This window comes from Eutrigla gurnardus, assembly GCF_963514095.1.
Source record: "Eutrigla gurnardus genome assembly, chromosome: 6".
Lineage (NCBI taxonomy): Eukaryota > Metazoa > Chordata > Actinopteri > Perciformes > Triglidae > Eutrigla > Eutrigla gurnardus.
This window is the reverse complement of record NC_139920.1, coordinates 30357377-30374985: the sequence shown is the minus strand read 5'-3', so window position 1 is coordinate 30374985 and position 17609 is coordinate 30357377. Positions and strand designations below refer to the sequence as shown.

The 17609-nt window shown below is 42.7% G+C and overlaps 4 protein-coding genes across 5 annotated transcripts; 3 read left to right on the top strand and 1 right to left on the bottom strand.

Moving 5' to 3' along the window:
• Positions 1–1437: 1437 nt before the first annotated feature.
• Positions 1438–2735, top strand: LOC311014543 (mast cell protease 8-like). Its single transcript, XM_084011199.1, has 5 exons — positions 1438–1561; positions 1640–1781; positions 1936–2041; positions 2184–2441; positions 2554–2735. Exons 1-5 carry the CDS (start codon positions 1504–1506, stop codon positions 2701–2703), a joined length of 714 nt encoding a protein of 237 aa, XP_083867325.1. The 5' UTR covers positions 1438–1503; the 3' UTR covers positions 2704–2735.
• A 1331-nt stretch (positions 2736–4066) lies between these two features.
• LOC311014559 (serine protease 57-like) lies at positions 4067–5624 on the top strand. Its single transcript, XM_084011220.1, has 5 exons — positions 4067–4221; positions 4307–4460; positions 4687–4816; positions 4908–5162; positions 5333–5624. Exons 1-5 carry the CDS (start codon positions 4179–4181, stop codon positions 5483–5485), a joined length of 735 nt encoding a protein of 244 aa, XP_083867346.1. The 5' UTR covers positions 4067–4178; the 3' UTR covers positions 5486–5624.
• A 1110-nt stretch (positions 5625–6734) lies between these two features.
• LOC311014358 (spindlin-Z-like) lies at positions 6735–10904 on the top strand. Of its 2 annotated transcripts, none has more exons than XM_084010923.1 (5): positions 6735–6844; positions 7506–7547; positions 7698–7945; positions 8036–8269; positions 8923–10904. In XM_084010923.1, the coding sequence occupies exons 2-5, from the start codon at positions 7528–7530 to the stop codon at positions 9126–9128; spliced, it is 708 nt and encodes a 235-aa protein (XP_083867049.1). In that variant the 5' UTR covers positions 6735–6844; positions 7506–7527; the 3' UTR covers positions 9129–10904. The 2 variants fall into 2 exon arrangements, with proteins under 2 accessions (XP_083867049.1, XP_083867050.1); XM_084010924.1 differs by lacking the exon at positions 6735–6844 and adding an exon at positions 6984–7006.
• Positions 10905–10986: 82 nt separating this feature from the next.
• Positions 10987–13116, bottom strand: micos13 (mitochondrial contact site and cristae organizing system subunit 13). Its single transcript, XM_084010925.1, has 4 exons — positions 12959–13116; positions 12277–12433; positions 11689–11746; positions 10987–11493 (listed from the first exon to the last, which is right to left on the bottom strand). Exons 1-4 carry the CDS (start codon positions 12985–12987, stop codon positions 11396–11398), a joined length of 342 nt encoding a protein of 113 aa, XP_083867051.1. The 5' UTR covers positions 12988–13116; the 3' UTR covers positions 10987–11395.
• Positions 13117–17609: the final 4493 nt, after the last annotated feature.

Sequence of the window (17609 nt, the reverse complement as noted above, 5' to 3'; positions counted from 1 at the left end):
ACCGATAGAAACCGAACAAAGGCTCACTTTCCCGTTTAACAGGGATTAAAACACGTTTTAGAAACTGCTGGATGGAGAAATAACTTTAAGCCGTGTTTAGTTTAGCAGCTGTCAGTTAGCTTTTTCACAACGTCCCACGAAAACACAAATCGACCCGTGAGAAGTTCAAAGACTGCTCCCAATGTGGACGTAAGATGATTTTCACACAGTAATGAACCCGTCCACATTTATAAACACACATCCATAATACACAAAACAATGGTGATATCAATATTGGAACAGGATACTGCTAAATAGTAAATGGACTTGCAGGAAATGAATCCCAAAAACACGTAAATGAGCATTTTGCTCTTCCAGTTCCTTCCTCCCAAATTCAAGAGGTGTTTGTTTTTAAGGATATCCTGAGGATTATGGGCCAGAATAGTCAGGAAAGCATACTGGCTTGTGTATTGACAAAAAGAAGTACCATGAACTTTATTTTCTGCAATAATACAAAATTAAATCATCTTTTTTTCAGCTTTTTGGGACCAGGGTGGTGCTATCTTCTTATGCTTAAACAGACACATGGGAGACAGACATAGAAATGTCAGGCTACAATTACCCATCATACAACTCTCTGTTAATAGTAACAGACTCACTAAGAATGATGACGGACTCAACGGTCACAAAGCAGAGAAACTACGCAACGCTTGTACTAACTAGAGCAATAGTTTCGTAACAAGAACCAAACTCAGATCTGAACCTGGAAACTGTGGTTCTGTGGTTTGTTTAGCTTGTTGCAGATTTCAGAGAAATGTTTGACACACATTTTGTGCACCAAGTTGAGTAATGCTCGCAATCTGTAAACTGAATTAACATAGACGAGTATAATATAGAGAAAAGAGTAGAGTACCGATAGCCTGCCCACTGGTTAATCATATTAATACAGACTGTATATTTTGAGTTCAGGTCATTAAAGTTCACATATTGCATTTTCCCCCCAAATTTGATTGAAGGCTTTCATTTCTAAAAGGCACAGTCCTACGGTGTATGTATTTAAATGGCATGTGTTTGATTTATGTAGAAACCCGTAACATTTTAGAACCACGTATCCTGAAATCATCGAGCCCTTCAAACTAGATTTTAACGCCTTTAACGCCTTATCATAGGACTGTATTAATTGTTGTGGACCCCAAGAAGACAAACTGCTACGGCATAAGCTAATGGGGATGATAAAGCTCGATGGCACAAAACAGAGAGAACGGCTCTGAACGGCTCTAGATGCTGACGGTTATTCACACAATCTAAAAGACAAGTAAATGGGCAGGGGTGGAATGGAAGAAGAGTTTGTTCTTCTTCGTGATTCGGACTTATCTCGTGACGTTATGTGCTTTGCAAACTTGCAAAAACAGGGACAAGGATGTGGCCGGAAGTGAAATAGATATCAAATTATGAAGATCAAACTGCTGGATAAAAAGGATAGACGCCACGGTACGACAGGTTACTGCTCATCCTGTCGCCACGATGCGCGTTCTCTACGACTTTCTGCTTTTTCAGGTTCTGGCGTGCGTCGGACAAAACGGTAAGACGTGCAATCTTGTCTTGAGCCTGAGAATGGCATGTTGACTCATTTTAACAAATTTTATTCCCATGTTTTCAGTGCTCGTCGGGGAAATCATACACGGAAAACCTCTGGGGAAGCCGACGTCATACATGGCCGCTCTGCAGTTCAATAACAAACATGAATGTGGAGGATTCCTCATCGATAGAGACTGGGTGATCACTGCTGCAAAGTGTAAAACGTGAGATGCATTTCCTCTTCTAGCAGTATTGTTTTGGGTTTTTTTTAATAGTAGAAATCAATGAAAATGAACTAAAGTAACACAAATGAAATGTCATAAAGTGTTCTTGGCACAACAAAAAAAATCCAATGACAACAATTATACATTTTTTCAGGAGAGGATTTGTCTATCTGGGCACCCGTGATCTGAAGACGGTTATGAAAACAGTGAAATACATTGATAAGAAGTGCAAACATAAGGACGGCATCATGCTCCTCAAAGTAAGCATGCATTCGCTCAACCAAGCAACTGAGGTCTGGAAAATACCAGTCGAAATGATTCATCGGCTCCAACTTGTAGTGATTTGTAGATGTGATTTCATCTCATGAAAGAGTTTCATTTTGACTGTCTGATTTTCTCCAGCTGAGTCGGTCCGAGCCGTACTTCCACGTTCCAATCCAATCCAAACCAATCCCCTTCGCAACGTGTGAAATGAACATGGAAGAAAAGCAGGAGTGCCAAGTGGCTGGATGGGGTAACCCTGATGTCAGTGAAAGTGTTCATGACCTGAGGGTGGTGAACGTGTCCGTCAACTCGCAAGTCTGCAAGGGGCGACTGCCTGATCTTCCTTCCAATGTTATCTGTGCGAGTGGATCCGGCACAGACAAAGGGCTCTCTGAGGTATGGTTTCTGTCCTTTCATACAAGTCTTATTGTTTCCAGTCCAGATAAAAGGTAGAACATCTGAGATCACTGTGAGATGAATAAATCCAGATACTTCCTCCTCCTCACAGGGCGATTCTGGTGGTCCTCTTGTGTGCAATGGGATCGCCGTTGGTGTCGTGTCTTGCAAAAAGGCCGGCAAATGCGTCTACATGGACATCTTCAAGGTCCGGACCTGGATCGACCGGACTCTCAAAAGAAATGATTGTATAAATAAATAAATAAATAAAACGGAAAGGCAAAAAATAAAAAGTCTCAGATATTGTTTTCTCTTTCGTTTTTAAGAGGACACAAATGCAACACAGTAGATTTTTCCAGCAGCTTGACTTGAACGCTCAAAATTGTGATATGAGACACGTCTTACAATCTTAACCAACAAACACACCGCAAACTCTCTCACACACACACACGGCCAATCTAATGATCTCGGTGGAGATCAAAAATAATGTGTGAATGAACAGGAAACCAAGCAAATTTTTACCCTTTTAGGGTCCTAATCATAATTCATAACCTCATCATTATTTAATGTTTTCATAGATTTGCATCGTGGTTATTCAGGAGACCCTTCAGCTACAAAAAGCCACTCTCCCGGCTGTGTGTGTAACGTCTCGTGCCCTACAGAGTCCCAGACAACATCATCCATTTTCATGGCATTTCGCTTGAAGACACATTGAAGTCTGACGTCTGTGTGAACGTCCAAGCTGTCGTTGCTGTGTTCAGCGAGCTATTCAAAGAAACGTTTGTCAAGTAGATCCACTCAAAAGCATTAAAATGGCTCCAAATGGTATTTAAGTCAATGAAACAAAGCTTCCTTTCATAGTGTTCAGTGCGGTACTTTTTAATCAACGTTTATACAGTTTAACGGTGGACTTGAAAGTGAGAGTTGCCGTTGAGAGCGACTCTTTAGTACGTTGCATCACACCACACCGTTTTCTTTCTCGAGAACGCTCCTTTTACCACGAAACATGATGCAACCCTAAAAGGAGGAAATAAATCTCGCCGCAATTTGTAAGATATAAATCAAAGCATTTTATTGAGGAATAAACCACAACTTTGTAAGAACCCCCACACAAACACATATATTATCTTTTTTCCCTCCTCTTTTTAACACGTTAATAAATTGGATAAATGTGTTTTGGACAATGTGGACTTTAACAACCATTTATTCAAAATGTTTAACATTTCTTGACCAGAGGTGGCTTTGAAACTCAGTGTAACCATAAAAACATTTAAAAGCAGTTATAGACAGTTATTCATGGACAAGTATGGAGTATGAGATTTACAGTTATCTATATTTTTGTGTTGGATATATAGCTCATATTCTCTCTTGGATAATAAGGGGCAGGAATGGTTTTATTGATTTATTTTTTAATTTGTTTTTATATTTCATATTTGTATGACGTATTTTAAGTCATGTAAATATTGTACTTTGTATTCAACGAAAATGAAGATCCAATAAAATCAAGTGTCTAGCTTACAGTTGGTCAGTAGATATATGGCCCTCTGTTTGACGGTTAAATCGGTTTCTTGCACCAAGTGTGAAACCCTGTTTTGAAAATCTAAAACCACGTCTTTTGTAAGACCACCAACAACTTCACAACCATTTGGCAAACACGCTTAAGCAACAATGACCACAAGATAAGCAAGACTTCCTTCAAAGCCCACGAGTGGAGGGTGCAGACTCGACCAGGGAACCATGGCAGCCAGCTTCGCTCTGCTGCTGGTCTTCGTCCTGAACGGTGAGCTGTCACACGCATCCGCATTCACTCCAAACCCAAAACAACTTGGATTAGCAAATAATGACTGATGGTTTTTATGTTCCAGGAGCTGATGGAACCCGTATCGTGGGAGGCAGGGATGCGGCCCCCATGTCGCGCCCCTACATGGCCTCGCTGCAAATCCGAGATCGCCACAACTGTGGAGGAGCGCTGGTGAGAGAGGACTTTGTGCTCACAGCAGCACACTGTCGGATACGCAGGTAAGAATCCAAAATTTAAAAAAAAATCTCATTTAATGTTGAATTAGCAGGAAAATCAAGCCAGAAAATTGTGAATTTGGCTGGTGAATTTACTGCACGTCTTTCATGTCTATGCAAGGTGATTGTTGCTGTACTGAAATGACTGGAAAGCAGTGATTTGCTTCCAAAGTGGTCAGTGGGTTTTCTCATAGTCATAAGGCTATCATCATTCACTTGTGGTTTTTAGACCGTACACAGTCGTAGTTGGAGTCAGTTCGCTGACCGCTAACGAGCCTACGATGCAGAAGTTCAGCGCAGTCAGATCCATTCCACATCCCGACTACGACGGAGAGGCAAATGATATCATGCTCCTCAAGGTGAGGATTGAATAGTCTTTTTTTAATCATTGTTTCTAGTCTGCATGAAACAGAATGTTGACATGACCAACCATTAATCTCCTTGACTCAGCTCGACCGTAGAGCCAACCTGACTGAGGCTGTGCAGCTGATCGCTCCGAAAAGAGGCAGGCTTTCGACATCCAGTCGGTGCATCACAGCTGGCTGGGGGGACATAGGGGATAACGGCACCTTGCCAAAGCGGCTCCAGGAGGTCAACGTGACCACCCTGTCGCAGCAGACGTGTCGCCAGAGATGGAGAGGCGTCCCCATCACCAGGACGATGGTTTGTGGCACCGGGGCGCGCATCTTCCAAGGCTTCTGCTCGGTAAGAGAGCACACATTGATCAAATGATCCTTGTTGTCTTTAGTGTGTTTGTTGGAGAGATTCTAAACGTATTCGACCGTGAAGATCTGGTTGATTATAAGCAAGCACTTACGATGAGATGGAAAAAAACACCTTGTGTGAAGGGTTTAAGCGTGTCTTTTTTGTTAAAGGGGGATTCGGGTGGTCCGTTGGTGTGTGATGGAGCTGCAGCAGGCGTTGTCTCCTTCTCTGGACGGCGATGCGGAGACCCCAGGACGCCTGATGTCTACACACGCATATCATCCTTCAGGGAATGGATTACAGACGTGCTGAGGAACAATTAGACAACTTAGATTAAATGGTGATGTGTCAATGTGCTTGATTGGGGATGTACTTCTCAAGATGAGGCTCTTAGTGATCGACAAACAATGGTGTTTTATGTTGTTTTATTTCTGCTTAACAATAAAGTGCTGCGGTTTGTGACATGAGGTGATTCATTGTGTTTTGGCACCCCCACTTGACACATTTTTGTTTTGCATATTTCATTTCTTTGGTAATACTATAAATAAAATGATAAAGAAGCAGCATAAAAGTAATCATTTCATTTAATAAACAATAAAGCTGAGCAGGCGTGACATTCAGTTGAGTGATGTTATGTGAACTTCTTATGTGCAGTTGTACCTTGTAAGCTGCAACAGGGATATGCAACTTTAATTATAACATAATTAGCAACTTAATGTAATGATAATAGAGGTTCAGGTGACAGTGGTGCACTCGGTTTAAGTTGTGCAGAGAGGGGCGTAGTTCAGGACACTGAAAGACATTTTATTATACATATTATATATTTATTTAAATATATATATACTATAAGATCGTTTAAATATTTTTTAAATAATTGTATATTTATATATATTATATATGTATTATTTATATATATACTATATATATATATATATATATATATATATATATATATATATATATATATATATATATACTATTAGATGTGTTTTTTTTATAATTTTATATTTATATATACTTATATTATACATGTATTTTTATATATATACTATTAGATTTTTTTATAATGTTTTTAATCATTTTATATTTATATGTACTAATATTATATATAAATATAAATAATGTTCATATATATATTTATATATATATATATATATATATATATATATATATATATATATATATATATATATATATATATATATATATATATATACTATTAGATAATTTTTTTATAATTTTATATTTATATATACTAATATTATATATGTATTTTTTTAAATCTATTTTTATATTTCTATATCATATTTGATATTAATGTTTCTTTAACGCCTCTCTTACTCGGTCATTCTCGGCAACTCTCGCCTCTCTTCGCTATTTCCGACAACAATCGAACGCAGCATGCAGCGCTCTCCTACAACACCTGTGTGCGACTCCGTTCGACGAGGCCGTGTCGTTGTCATTTAAAACTACGATTCCCAGCGTTCATTGCGCGCGCCTCAACGTCCGCCTCCGCGGTCGCGGCAGCCGAAAGCTCGCCGGGAACTCGAGTCTCAACCGCGCGTTCTCTCCCGTTTCTCCCACGCAGATCTCGCGAGATTTCCACAGGCGGGTTTGGCGGTGTGTGGCAGCGTTTCTCTGCCGGACGAGCCGAGCAATACTGATGTGAAATCTGCGTAAAGGTAACGAAGACATGTTGCGAGGCCGGTCGCTGCTGTATGTTCGCTTCCTGCCGTGCGGGACGCCGAGGAGCGGATGTAGCTAGCCGCCTCCACTTATCTCACACTCACATCTGCATTGAGGCAGCAGACGGCTGTTATTGATAAGCTGCGGTGGAGGTGGAGGTGTGTTGGGACGGGTTTCAGTCCGGGGACAGGTGACACATAGACCGCGTAGATTCAACACAGACACGTATGTCGCTAACGTACACTAGAAATTAGCGTTACGCGATACGTCAGATGCGGCGAAATGGCTGACGTGTTCTCTCGAAGTTCAGGCCAGATGTTTTTGTTGGATTTCTAAAAAAAAAAAAATGCTTTAAATTGAGGCCGTGCGGTGAATGTGACAGACGGCACGGTGTCGCCTCGGCAGACTCCGCGGTACAAACAGTGACCTCCATGGCTGTGTGGAGTTCGAGTATAAATACCCAGGAAGCTCTTCCATCATGCGACTCTATTGGCTGCCGGAGCTGTCAGTCTGCGCTGAGCAGCCTGCATTCTGTCACAGCAGACACAAGAGGCCTCCCTCACGCTCGAGCAGGCAGAGTACATGTGAAGTCTGGCAGCTGTCCTGCTCACTCAAACACAATAACTGAACCTTGCCCTGTCTTTTCTCTTAAATCAGTAGCCTTTGACTTTCTGGAGGCATGTCCAAGAAAAGGGGCAGGTATGTAGACGCCAAGCTGCTGCTGTGTATGTCGTCACGTAACTGTCACACAAACAGCGAATAACAGTGAATAATCCAGGTGCACACGTCTAGAAAACACCTTGTATGTATCGGGTTTCTGACGCCGTGTTCGTTCCTCTTGTCGGCCAGAAAGCGGAGTAGCGGGGAGCTGAGTGACACGTTGACCCCGGATCCCAACGGCATCCTGGGAGTGCGCATACAGCACAACTGGCGCGAGAAGGGGAACCAGAGCAAATGGAAGGGGACGGTGCTGGACCGGCTCAGCGTGAACCCGTCTCTCTTCATGGTGAAGTACGACGGCTTCGACTGCGTCTACGGCATCGAGCTGTTCAAGGACGAGAGGGTGTCCAACCTGCAGGTCCTGACGGAGAAAGTCGGTGAGTTCGTAGACAAACGTTCTTCAGAATGAAAGTGCACCCGGTGACGGATTGTGTCTCAGTCTTTGCATGGGTTTCGGATCTCCACAGTGAACAACAAGATCAAGATTCCTCCGGGGGCGGAGGAGCTGGTGGGCAAAGCCGTGGAGCATCTGTTTGAGAAGGAGGACGGGGAGAAGAACGAGTGGAGAGGCATGGTCCTCTCCAGAGCGCCCATCATGACCAACTGGTATTATATCACTTATGAAAAGGACCCCGTACTTTATATGTACCAGCTGTGGGACGACTATGCCGACGGAGACCTCAGGATTCTGCCCGAAGCAGGTACTGGCATTTGTGTGCGACCCGGAGACAGGCCGATACTTCATAACGCTCTCACTCTTATACAGATAATTCTGCCCTAAAGCTTCACAGATGCAATCTAACATATGCTCTGTGCCTCTTTTTGATTTCCTTGGTTAAATGACTTGTTCCGCATTGGAGGGAGGTTAAATCTTTTTTGACATGGATACCATGTGAGGTCATCAGCAGTCATAGACGTCTGTGTTTGTCCCAATCAGCCTCCCAGTACAAGACAGGCAGAGCACCTCTTACAGCCACATATTAGATATTCATAGACGTTTTGTTCAATAATGACAGTGGATTCACAGAACAATCGTTCCCAGAGGTGATGGCTATGTCTAAACATATTAAACGCTAATTGAGGCATCTAATTTGAGAATATTCAAATGGGTTTGTCACACATCCACAGCCTAATTAAGTGTAATCCGGACAGTAAATATCAGAATGCTGATGCATTATGCCAGAAACTGAGACTATTTAAAGAATAATACAAACTTTTCATGCATGTTTTGCTCAGAAACATTTCTTTTTAGATGCTTTTTTAAGTCTGTGGTGTTTGGTGAGTCGCTCAAGCATATTTTAGCGATCCAACCCGGAGACTTGACTCAAACGTGATGTCATGTTTCACTCCTCAGAAAACAAACACCTGCTGCCCGCGGACAGGAAGCCGGGAGAGGAGACGGAGAGTCTGGTGGGGAAGCAGGTGGAGTATGTTACTGACAAGGGCGTGAAGAGAACAGGCCTGGTCATCTACCAGGTCCCAGCCAAGCCCTCCGTCTACTATATCAAATATGATGATGACTTTCATATCCACGTCTATGACCTGGTGAAAACCACCTAGGAGGTAGTGGACACCTTTTTTCCCCCTCTCCAGCCTCCCCTCCATCTGCTTCTGTTCCACTCATCGTTATTGATCTGTTATCCAAAGCCATGGCAGGTTTGAATAGTTAAATACGCTTTATTGTTCAGAAGAAAGTGCAATCTTGTCTCTCATGCACAGCAGAACTGTAGCACCACTATGCTTGAGCTGTATATTTCGAGGAGACGGGAGTCAAACTTGTTTTATTGTTGCTGCTCTACTTTATACGTTATGTTCGGACGGTCCAAGGTTGCACTGCCCCGCCCCCCCCAACAGCTGTGCAGTTGTTACTGCATCTGTATTGTTAGACTTAAAAATCTGCCCAAAAATATTCTTTTTGAAGACACTTTTTTCCTTTGGATCATCTAACTAACTCGTAAGCATGATATCCACGTTACGTTTGGGATAGATCCTTCCACTGAGCCATTTAGTGAATAATGTGGGCAGATACGTTGGTGTATTTATTTAAACCATATTATCAAATTTAGTGTTAGTACTGGAAGGAAGGAAGGAAGGAAGGAGGGAGGAAGGAAGGAAGGAAGGGAGGGAAAGCTGAATTGTATTATCACCAGAATGGGGCCCTTATATTTACAAATGCCTTGTTGACAAATTATTCCCAAGTGGAAATACACTCCTGCACCTTTGCGCCATGTTTCGCATCCTATCCGATCCTTTGCGCTGGTGGTGAAGACGCAGTTTGCCAAATTCTCGTTTAAATTTGACCCCTCGCAAATCATAAAAGTGCCTTCCGGCTTGTCATTTTGCAATATTGTACATACTGTATCTCCGATTCTCTACGGTCTCATGAGTCGTTGCGCGTGAAGGCTGCCGTTTTCATTCGTGAGTGGTGACACAGACAGCAGGTTTATATATCAGTGCTGTTTTCTCTTAATGCAGTATGAAAATATTACATGCATCATCATTGGTTGTATAAGCTCACTGTAGATCTTGTGGGGAGCACTTTATTGTACAAAGTTTATATGTTTAGGTTATGCTATCTAGTTTCCCCAAAATGCTTTTTCCTGAAGGGCAAATGTGGCGGAATAAATACTTTATATCACATGCATGAAGAAGAAAAAAAAAAAAAGAAAAACAGATTTGTTGCAATACATTCAGATGAGTATTTAATATGTACAACTTGTGTAAACTGCCTTGTAATGTTGCCTGTTGTGACTACTCCCATTTATACAGATATCCCATCAAAACACCACCAGCTTTAAGTGAAAGGGTCGTTTATTTACATGAATTATAAACTTAATATTTAACAGGTATAATCAACTGACAAACCAGTTTGTTGACAGCAGCCAACTCTGGTTCTCGTCGTTATAACTTTGTCTTGCAAACATGAAATGTATGCTTGCAGTACTGGTTTATTGCCAACCTTGTCACTAGTTTCTGAGCTAGTCTCGGGCCCTCTCGGTCTTCAAGTCACTCAGCGTATCCCTCAGTAAATCAGTCAATACAGCGTTAACTGCAGAATCTGAATCGTGTCCAGAGATGTTCAAACCTTACTTTGACAGACGAGTAGTGACAATGTGTGGCAGAATCGGTACGGTTTGTTTAACCCACATTTGAAAAAACAAAGTTTACACTGTACACCGCCGTGAGTGGTGCTGTGTAGTGTTTGTGTCGTGTAGAGTTACGTATGACTGTGTGCGCTCTTCTTCATGCTTTAAATCCCCTGCTCTGAAGTCGTAGCAGCGTCAGGCAATTTGTGTCATTATTCTGTCAAGAGTAATAAAAGACTTTTGCACATTTGTTTGGTCTTGTTCTTTGAACACACCGCCATGAGAAATGTGTGGTGCATGCGTTGCCTCAAGGAATCACACTAAAAACTAGACATGTTTGAAGATTTATGTATTATTTAGTCATAAATGGTGAAAGTGCATATATACAACAGACACTCTTCACAACATGTTTTGTGGTTTGAGAACAAAGGGGAGTCAGACATGGTATATTGGACAGTACTGAGCAAACTTAAATGTGGTATATACAAAATGAAATGACAGCCTTTGTTAAAAATACATTTTTGCTTCCTAGCAATATGTACAATACAATGCCACTATAATTTAGAGAACCCCAGTACCCAATCAGGAGGATTCAGAATCAAAATGTCTCAACTCCTTTCTGTCTTAGCTGTTTGCTTTCGTGTTTAGTGGTCCTTCTTTCTTGCAAGGGGCTTTTGAAGAAGTCATTTCTCAAGTGCAAAAAAAAAGATTGTTAAATGTTGGGTTGTCAAGAGTTTCTTGTCACTTGGTGAGGTCCTTCAGGTACTGCAAACCCTGATTTGTGTATGCAGTTGCTTTTGTTGGCGCCTCCGACAGAGCAGAAATTGTCTGCCGCACCCCTGCAAGAAAATAAAAATCAATTGGCTTGGATTTGATGCAAAGCTCCAATGAAACACCAATAATGTAACTGCATCTGAAAATTTAAAGTTCACATCCGCGTTTTAAACTCCAGGCACAAAGCATGACCATGTGACATTACCAAATGTGTGCCCTTTCTTTAAAAAAAAGAAACAAGCTTTTCATTCAGTTCTTACCAGAGTTCCATGCCAAAACAGGGGAAAATTCTAACTTAGGCATGGTTGGAAGCTGACCCTGAGAAGAGGAGGGGTCCATTAGTTTGAGACAACACAGTACAGTTCTTTGTTTGCATTACATTAAATACAACGCGTCACAACCAGTACAAACAGATAATGAGTGAAATATGAAACTACTATTCTACCATTACGCAACATCATGCAGGTAGGTAGTGTGCCATGCCCATCAGCAGCAATTATAATGGAGGGCTGACAGGTTAGCGCTTTACACCAGAATAAGAATATCTGGGACGTTTTGAGGAAGTGTGTTCTTTATAATCCAACAAGGACATTTTGTGTGTGTTCAGCTTATAAGTGGCATACTGCCATGTTCTGCTTCCTTGAGGAACGGGCCATGGAGGTGGAGGGACACTTAAATTAAATATAATTTAATTATTTAACCTCTCGTATGATTGAAGGTTATAGCACTGGTCTGACAATCTCAAAACCAAAGAGACACAGATGTGTTTTCCAGTCATATTTGACTCGACTGCTTTGCTTGAAGTGCCTAACGTTACTAGATCTAACGCTGATGCATGTCATCTGTACCTCCAGGCCAAAGTACTTCATCCACTCCTCCACGGCGGGGGGCAAGGCAGCCGTGGCCTTGGCCAGGGCCTCCGAGCCCTGCTCGCTGCTCCCCAGCAGACCCGAGTCACAGGCGGCGTACAGAGCTCCTCCTGCGATGGTCAGCTTGGTGGCCAGCCTGAAACACAGTCAGCTGATTACATACAGACACGTCACACTGATTGAAAACACGAATCACACATTATTTATGCACAGACACGACCAGTTAGCTAGTGACGTCATGTGTGGACTGGGGCGTTCCGTCACTATGCATCACAATTTGATTGGCTGATGACACGTCAGTCAAAGTTGTAGCCAAATAGGAAACGTCAGCTTCAACGCAAGGCTACGGAGCTGTGATGCGTTTAAAGACATATGGAAAATCCAGCTCAGCCTCACAAAAAATAACCATATTCTTTCTGCAAATATCATCGTAACGTCCTGAAAAAGTAGTTTAATTCAAACTCGTTCAGAGACATTAATTTAATTATGAAAAAAAAACACCTAACGTTACACGGAATAAGCTTAAACATGAGCTCTTATACATATATAAGGTATATAACAGCGGCAGGCGGCTAGCTAGCTAAGAGACGCAGCTAGCACCGTGCTACAATAGCAACCACTTCGGGGGGAAATGGCGGGTAGAATTGAATAAAATACTAACTTCACTACGGGCAGAATCTTTGCCGCCATGGCCCACAGCGGTGCAGTATCCTTTAATTTAACGTGACGTTAGTGTGACTCCGGGTAGCTCTGCTGAAGGGCAACACTGCGCTGCTGTCCTCCTCCTTCTTCTGCTTCTTCTTCGTCTTCTTCATTTCCGGCAGACTCGGCGCGGTTTAGTGCACTGCTGCCCCCCACAGGTGCAGAAGCACCACTGCTGTTGCCCTCTGTGACCAATATCTGCTGATAGATTTAATCAGGGGGTCTTCAGGAAGTTTACTACCTCTATGGTTCTCTCTTTTAGAGACGCCGTCATCCAGCAGGGTTCATAGAGAATGTCTTTATTCCTAGTTTGTCTAATTCACTGAATATAATCCTCCTTTCCGCAGCATAGAGTCGGGCATGTAGACTCCAGGGCCCTCAATGATCAACCGTGCATACACACAGTTCTGTGAGTGATGGGTGCATACCATCATTCCTACGCAAAGTGTGGAATTCATCAACTTATACTTGAACTTAGAAATGTGCACAAATATATTAGCACAGCATCTATTGGTAGAATAGGGGACCTGCAAATAGAAAGCGTGTCATTATGAACAGACAGGTCGCCTAATTGGTGTCAAAATCTATAAGGACACCTTCGACAGGTATGTGAAAGTGTAACATGGCTCATCTAGCATTACTGGAAGATTTAGTAAAGGAGTGCTGATCTGATTGGTGAGAGCACTGACTGGCTTCTGAGGAGGAACCGCTTCCCCAAACAGATATCCACCCTGCTTTTTTGGCCTTTTTTTAAGATCTATCTTAAAATCCCTGAGATGGAAATTTCCCGGGGCCCAAACTACATCCACTTCCCTTCCAGGAATCCACAACAAGCCCAGATCAAATGGGGATTTCACACTGGATTTCCAAATAGGAGCGTTAGACTGCACACAGACAGTGATAAAACACCATCACACAACGCATTTAATATTGCCAACAGAAAGGGGTTTCATTCATCTATGTACTCATAATACACCTGCACTAAGTGAACTGAACAACAGCACCTCCATTTCTGTTGTGGAAACGTTTCTTTTCTTTGCTCTCCGTCATGCCAGTGAGGAGAAAAAAATAATTTTGACGTGGTTCTTAAATGGAAGTTTTGTTACCATATATGGTTAATTGGGGGCGTTTCTGAATGCAAATGACCCCCAATGTGCACGAGCATGGTGGTTTAGACAAGTAGAACCTTTTCTCTGCACTGTTGATAAATAAGGTGTGTTCACAGCTGCCATTTCTGTGTTTGCCCATTAGCACCAAACCACTTTCTAACAATTTGTTAGCCTCATTTATATAGTGCTTTTATCCAAAGCGCTGTACAGGAATGACTGACATTCACCCATTCATTCACTCATTCACACACCGACAGCGGAGTCAACCACGCAGGGCGACAGCCAGCTCGTCAGGAGCAATTAGGGTGAGGTGTCTTGCTCAGGGACACCAGGCACTCAGCTAGGAGGAGCCGGGGATCGAACCGGTAATCTTACGTTACCAGCCAACCCGCTCTACCTCCTGAGCTAATGCACCCCCATCTCATCCTCCCAAGCCATGTTCACTGTGCTGCCAGGTCTCACTGGCGGTTGGATGTTACAAAACGTCCTTCCTCTTCTGTCTGCATCCCATCTAATATGGCCATCCTGCCCAAACAAGCCATACTACCTCATCCACCACCTCCTTTCCCTTGAGTGTGTCCGCCATGTTGTAGTGTTTATTATTCCCTTTATACTGGACTCAAATTATCCCACAAGTCATCTTTAAAAGTAGTGCACAACCGATGGTCATTACCCGAACATTATTTACCATCATGCATTGTGCTGAAGGAAAAAAAGGACAGATGGATGACAGGAGAGAGAGCATTGAAATAAAATCACAAGTTATGGCGCTAAACATATCTCCTCCAATGACAAGCCATCCATGTGGTTGAATATAATAATGCTTTACTTGTCCCACAGCAGGGAAATTTACAAAACGAACCAAAGTATCTCACAGCGATCTGTTCCAGGGGTGGAATGACTGCCCTCGTCGTATCACACATTTTAAATCTCCAGCCACGCTACCAATGCTGTGCATTCTCTAAAAAGTCCTTTACTAACAGGTCAGGCTTCTCCCTGTGGCTTACAACCCCTTTATTTCCTTCCATCAAGACAGGGAGATCCCTGTTAATGCTGCCCAATGAATCAGACTCCAGACTTGCTTCTGTACCTCCAGTTCCACAAAGTATGGCCAGCGTCCTTCAGCCCCGTTAATAACCTTCCTAGCCTCTGATCGCAGTCTGTCACAATCAACGGCATGACTGTTGGACTTTTCCTAAGCTGACTCGCATTATTATCGTGGTTTTTGCTGCTGCTTAAAAACCCGGGGGCCGCACATGACCCCTTATTTCATCTTACAACTGGTGACAAGCATTTAGCTTTTAGCTCTGATACCACATTTACTCACTCACCAACACTGTACACCTTCCCCCAGGGTATTTCTATCATATCTGTAACATCTCCAACGCATCCTGGTGTGCAAAACTTCAGATTTGGTTTCAGCCACGAACACACATTCAATCCAGTTATTTGTTAGCAACTCAGCAATGTCATGATCCCCCCCCCCCCCCACACACACACACACACACACACACACGAGGCTGGCGCCCTATGTGGATCAACTTTGGATCACTCTCAGCTCCATCAATGCCCTTGACTGGTTCCCCAATTGAGATTTCAAGCCCCCATAGATCACCCCTTTCATAGCACGGCTCCCTGGAACAAATACTTCTCTTTGCCTCTTCCCTATCGCCTCCAGTGCAACAGCTTTGGCCAACCGAGCAGCAGACTTACGTAAGCTTCCCATCTGCCAGAGTTCTTGCATTTAGCATTTTCACCCAGCTCTTCCCTCCGCGCCACAGCAAGCCGCCCAGTTCAATGAACTAAACCCCGGCTGCCCTCCTTCAATTTCAGGATCACCTTAAAGTCTTCTGACTGGCTGCTGTCTATTCTCATCATCTGATAACCCCCCCGATCTTCATTATCAGTCTCCATAACAGGAGCAACAGCTGAATTCCTTTGTTTGCTCGCTCAGTGTCAAAATGAGCTTCGCCCCAGGTGGTGTCAATAAAGTTGTCCTTTAAAAAGCTCACGTAATTGTTTTAAGAGCCACTGATTTTTTCTCCTCTGATTTTTTTGCATTTTTTTGAACACCACATAAAAATAATTTGTTATTTCTATGTGAGAAGCAGGCATGCCAATTTGGAAAGGGAAAGATCAAATATGTTGCAACGTGTCGAGGAATCTTAAAAATTGGGCTTTAAGTCAGCGTTTGGGAGGAAGGAAGGCTGCCAAAAGCACGGAGGAAGGCTAAAACAATATACGGAAGCCGGGGACGGATCCTTCTAGGTCCTCTAATTGAAGGCCAATGGCCCACCTGGCATGTTTGTTGGATTATAGAGAGGATGGTTACCGAACTAGCGACATACTTTATGGAGAAGATCATTCATAAAAATGTGGAAAAAGTGTCATAAAGTTATAAATATCACAAGATACGTCAGTGGGTGTAAAACCTCGATTCATGTAGCAATGATTTTGTCTTTGATAACTGACTGGTTTTACATAACAGTTCACCTTCAACAGACTTTAAATGACACACATATGATAACAGGAACACATTAACAGGTTTATGTGTCAAACATAACATAACAATAATAATATAGTATTTATCCACTCTCATATTACAGACTCGATTCATTTGAGAAATGTTCGACTGACAGGAGTAGCATCGCTGTTTGGGACGATGGAGGAACTACTTATCTCGACGTTGTGGTTACAGTCATGAGAATTTGCATATTTGGTTATCTGACTGCACATTATTCATTTTATCTTCAGTCATTTAACAAAGAGGAAGCTTTGTATGTGTCTTCCACTGTGCGTGTAATGGTTTTAAACTGGTTTAAAGTGGACACAACGACTGATATATTTTTTACCAGCACAATGCTCCGGTTCCCAGACTTGATCAACAGTGGGAAACCTGCCAGCCAGGCAGCAACGCTGCTGTCCACCCCAGCAGAAAGCCCAGTTCACGGTCACACACACACCCCTTCGCACATGGAGCGTTTTAACATTTAATCGAACCACACTGCTATCTGTAATTATATTTTAGATATCCATAATAGCATTTCTCCTAGTCAAAATGTAAGCACTTCGACGTCGGCGCAGTAATATCATCACTCCGCTCCCCCTCTTACTTCCGTCAATAGAACCTACGTGACCTGCACGCCGCCGCCTGCACTACCTGTAGTAGTTTGTGCACAGTTGAGGAAGCATCAGGTTGTAGTAAGATCGTTTGTGAACAATCAAACATCATGGTTATAACGTGCATCGTACAGGGTTGTGAAAACAAGCAGAAGGTATATAGTCCCGTCATGTTTTGAGTGATGATATTACTGCGCCGACGTCGAAGTGCTTCCAGTTGTTATTCCGCCATACTATATAGTTATCCTTGTTATCCGCTTAGAAAAATTGGCATGTTTCATTTTGTGTAACCAAACTTGGGTCGTGTAACTACTCACGTAACCGTATTTAAATAGGGACAACGTGGAAGTGCTTGGTCGCTTCTAACTTCACCCCCCTTTG

Excerpts from the sequence above, each read along its gene's own strand:
- LOC311014543 (XM_084011199.1), top strand. The coding sequence starts at position 1,504 with ATGCGCGTTCTCTACGACTTTCTGCTTTTTCAGGTTCTGGCGTGCGTC. Across the intron at positions 1,782-1,935 it reads ACTGCTGCAAAGTGTAAAAC|GAGAGGATTTGTCTATCTGG; the intron begins GTGAGATGCATT and ends ACATTTTTTCAG. Across the intron at positions 2,442-2,553 it reads CAGACAAAGGGCTCTCTGAG|GGCGATTCTGGTGGTCCTCT; the intron begins GTATGGTTTCTG and ends TCCTCCTCACAG.
- LOC311014559 (XM_084011220.1), top strand. The coding sequence starts at position 4,179 with ATGGCAGCCAGCTTCGCTCTGCTGCTGGTCTTCGTCCTGAACG. Across the intron at positions 4,461-4,686 it reads GCACACTGTCGGATACGCAG|ACCGTACACAGTCGTAGTTG; the intron begins GTAAGAATCCAA and ends TGTGGTTTTTAG. Across the intron at positions 5,163-5,332 it reads TCTTCCAAGGCTTCTGCTCG|GGGGATTCGGGTGGTCCGTT; the intron begins GTAAGAGAGCAC and ends TTTTTGTTAAAG.
- LOC311014358 (XM_084010923.1), top strand. The coding sequence starts at position 7,528 with ATGTCCAAGAAAAGGGGCAG. Across the intron at positions 7,548-7,697 it reads ATGTCCAAGAAAAGGGGCAG|AAAGCGGAGTAGCGGGGAGC; the intron begins GTATGTAGACGC and ends CTTGTCGGCCAG. Across the intron at positions 8,270-8,922 it reads CAGGATTCTGCCCGAAGCAG|AAAACAAACACCTGCTGCCC; the intron begins GTACTGGCATTT and ends TTCACTCCTCAG.
- micos13 (XM_084010925.1), bottom strand. The coding sequence starts at position 12,987 with ATGGCGGCAAAGATTCTGCCCGTAGTGAA. Across the intron at positions 12,434-12,958 it reads AAGATTCTGCCCGTAGTGAA|GCTGGCCACCAAGCTGACCA; the intron begins GTTAGTATTTTA and ends ACTGTGTTTCAG. Across the intron at positions 11,747-12,276 it reads TGAAGTACTTTGGCCTGGAG|GGTCAGCTTCCAACCATGCC; the intron begins GTACAGATGACA and ends TCCTCTTCTCAG.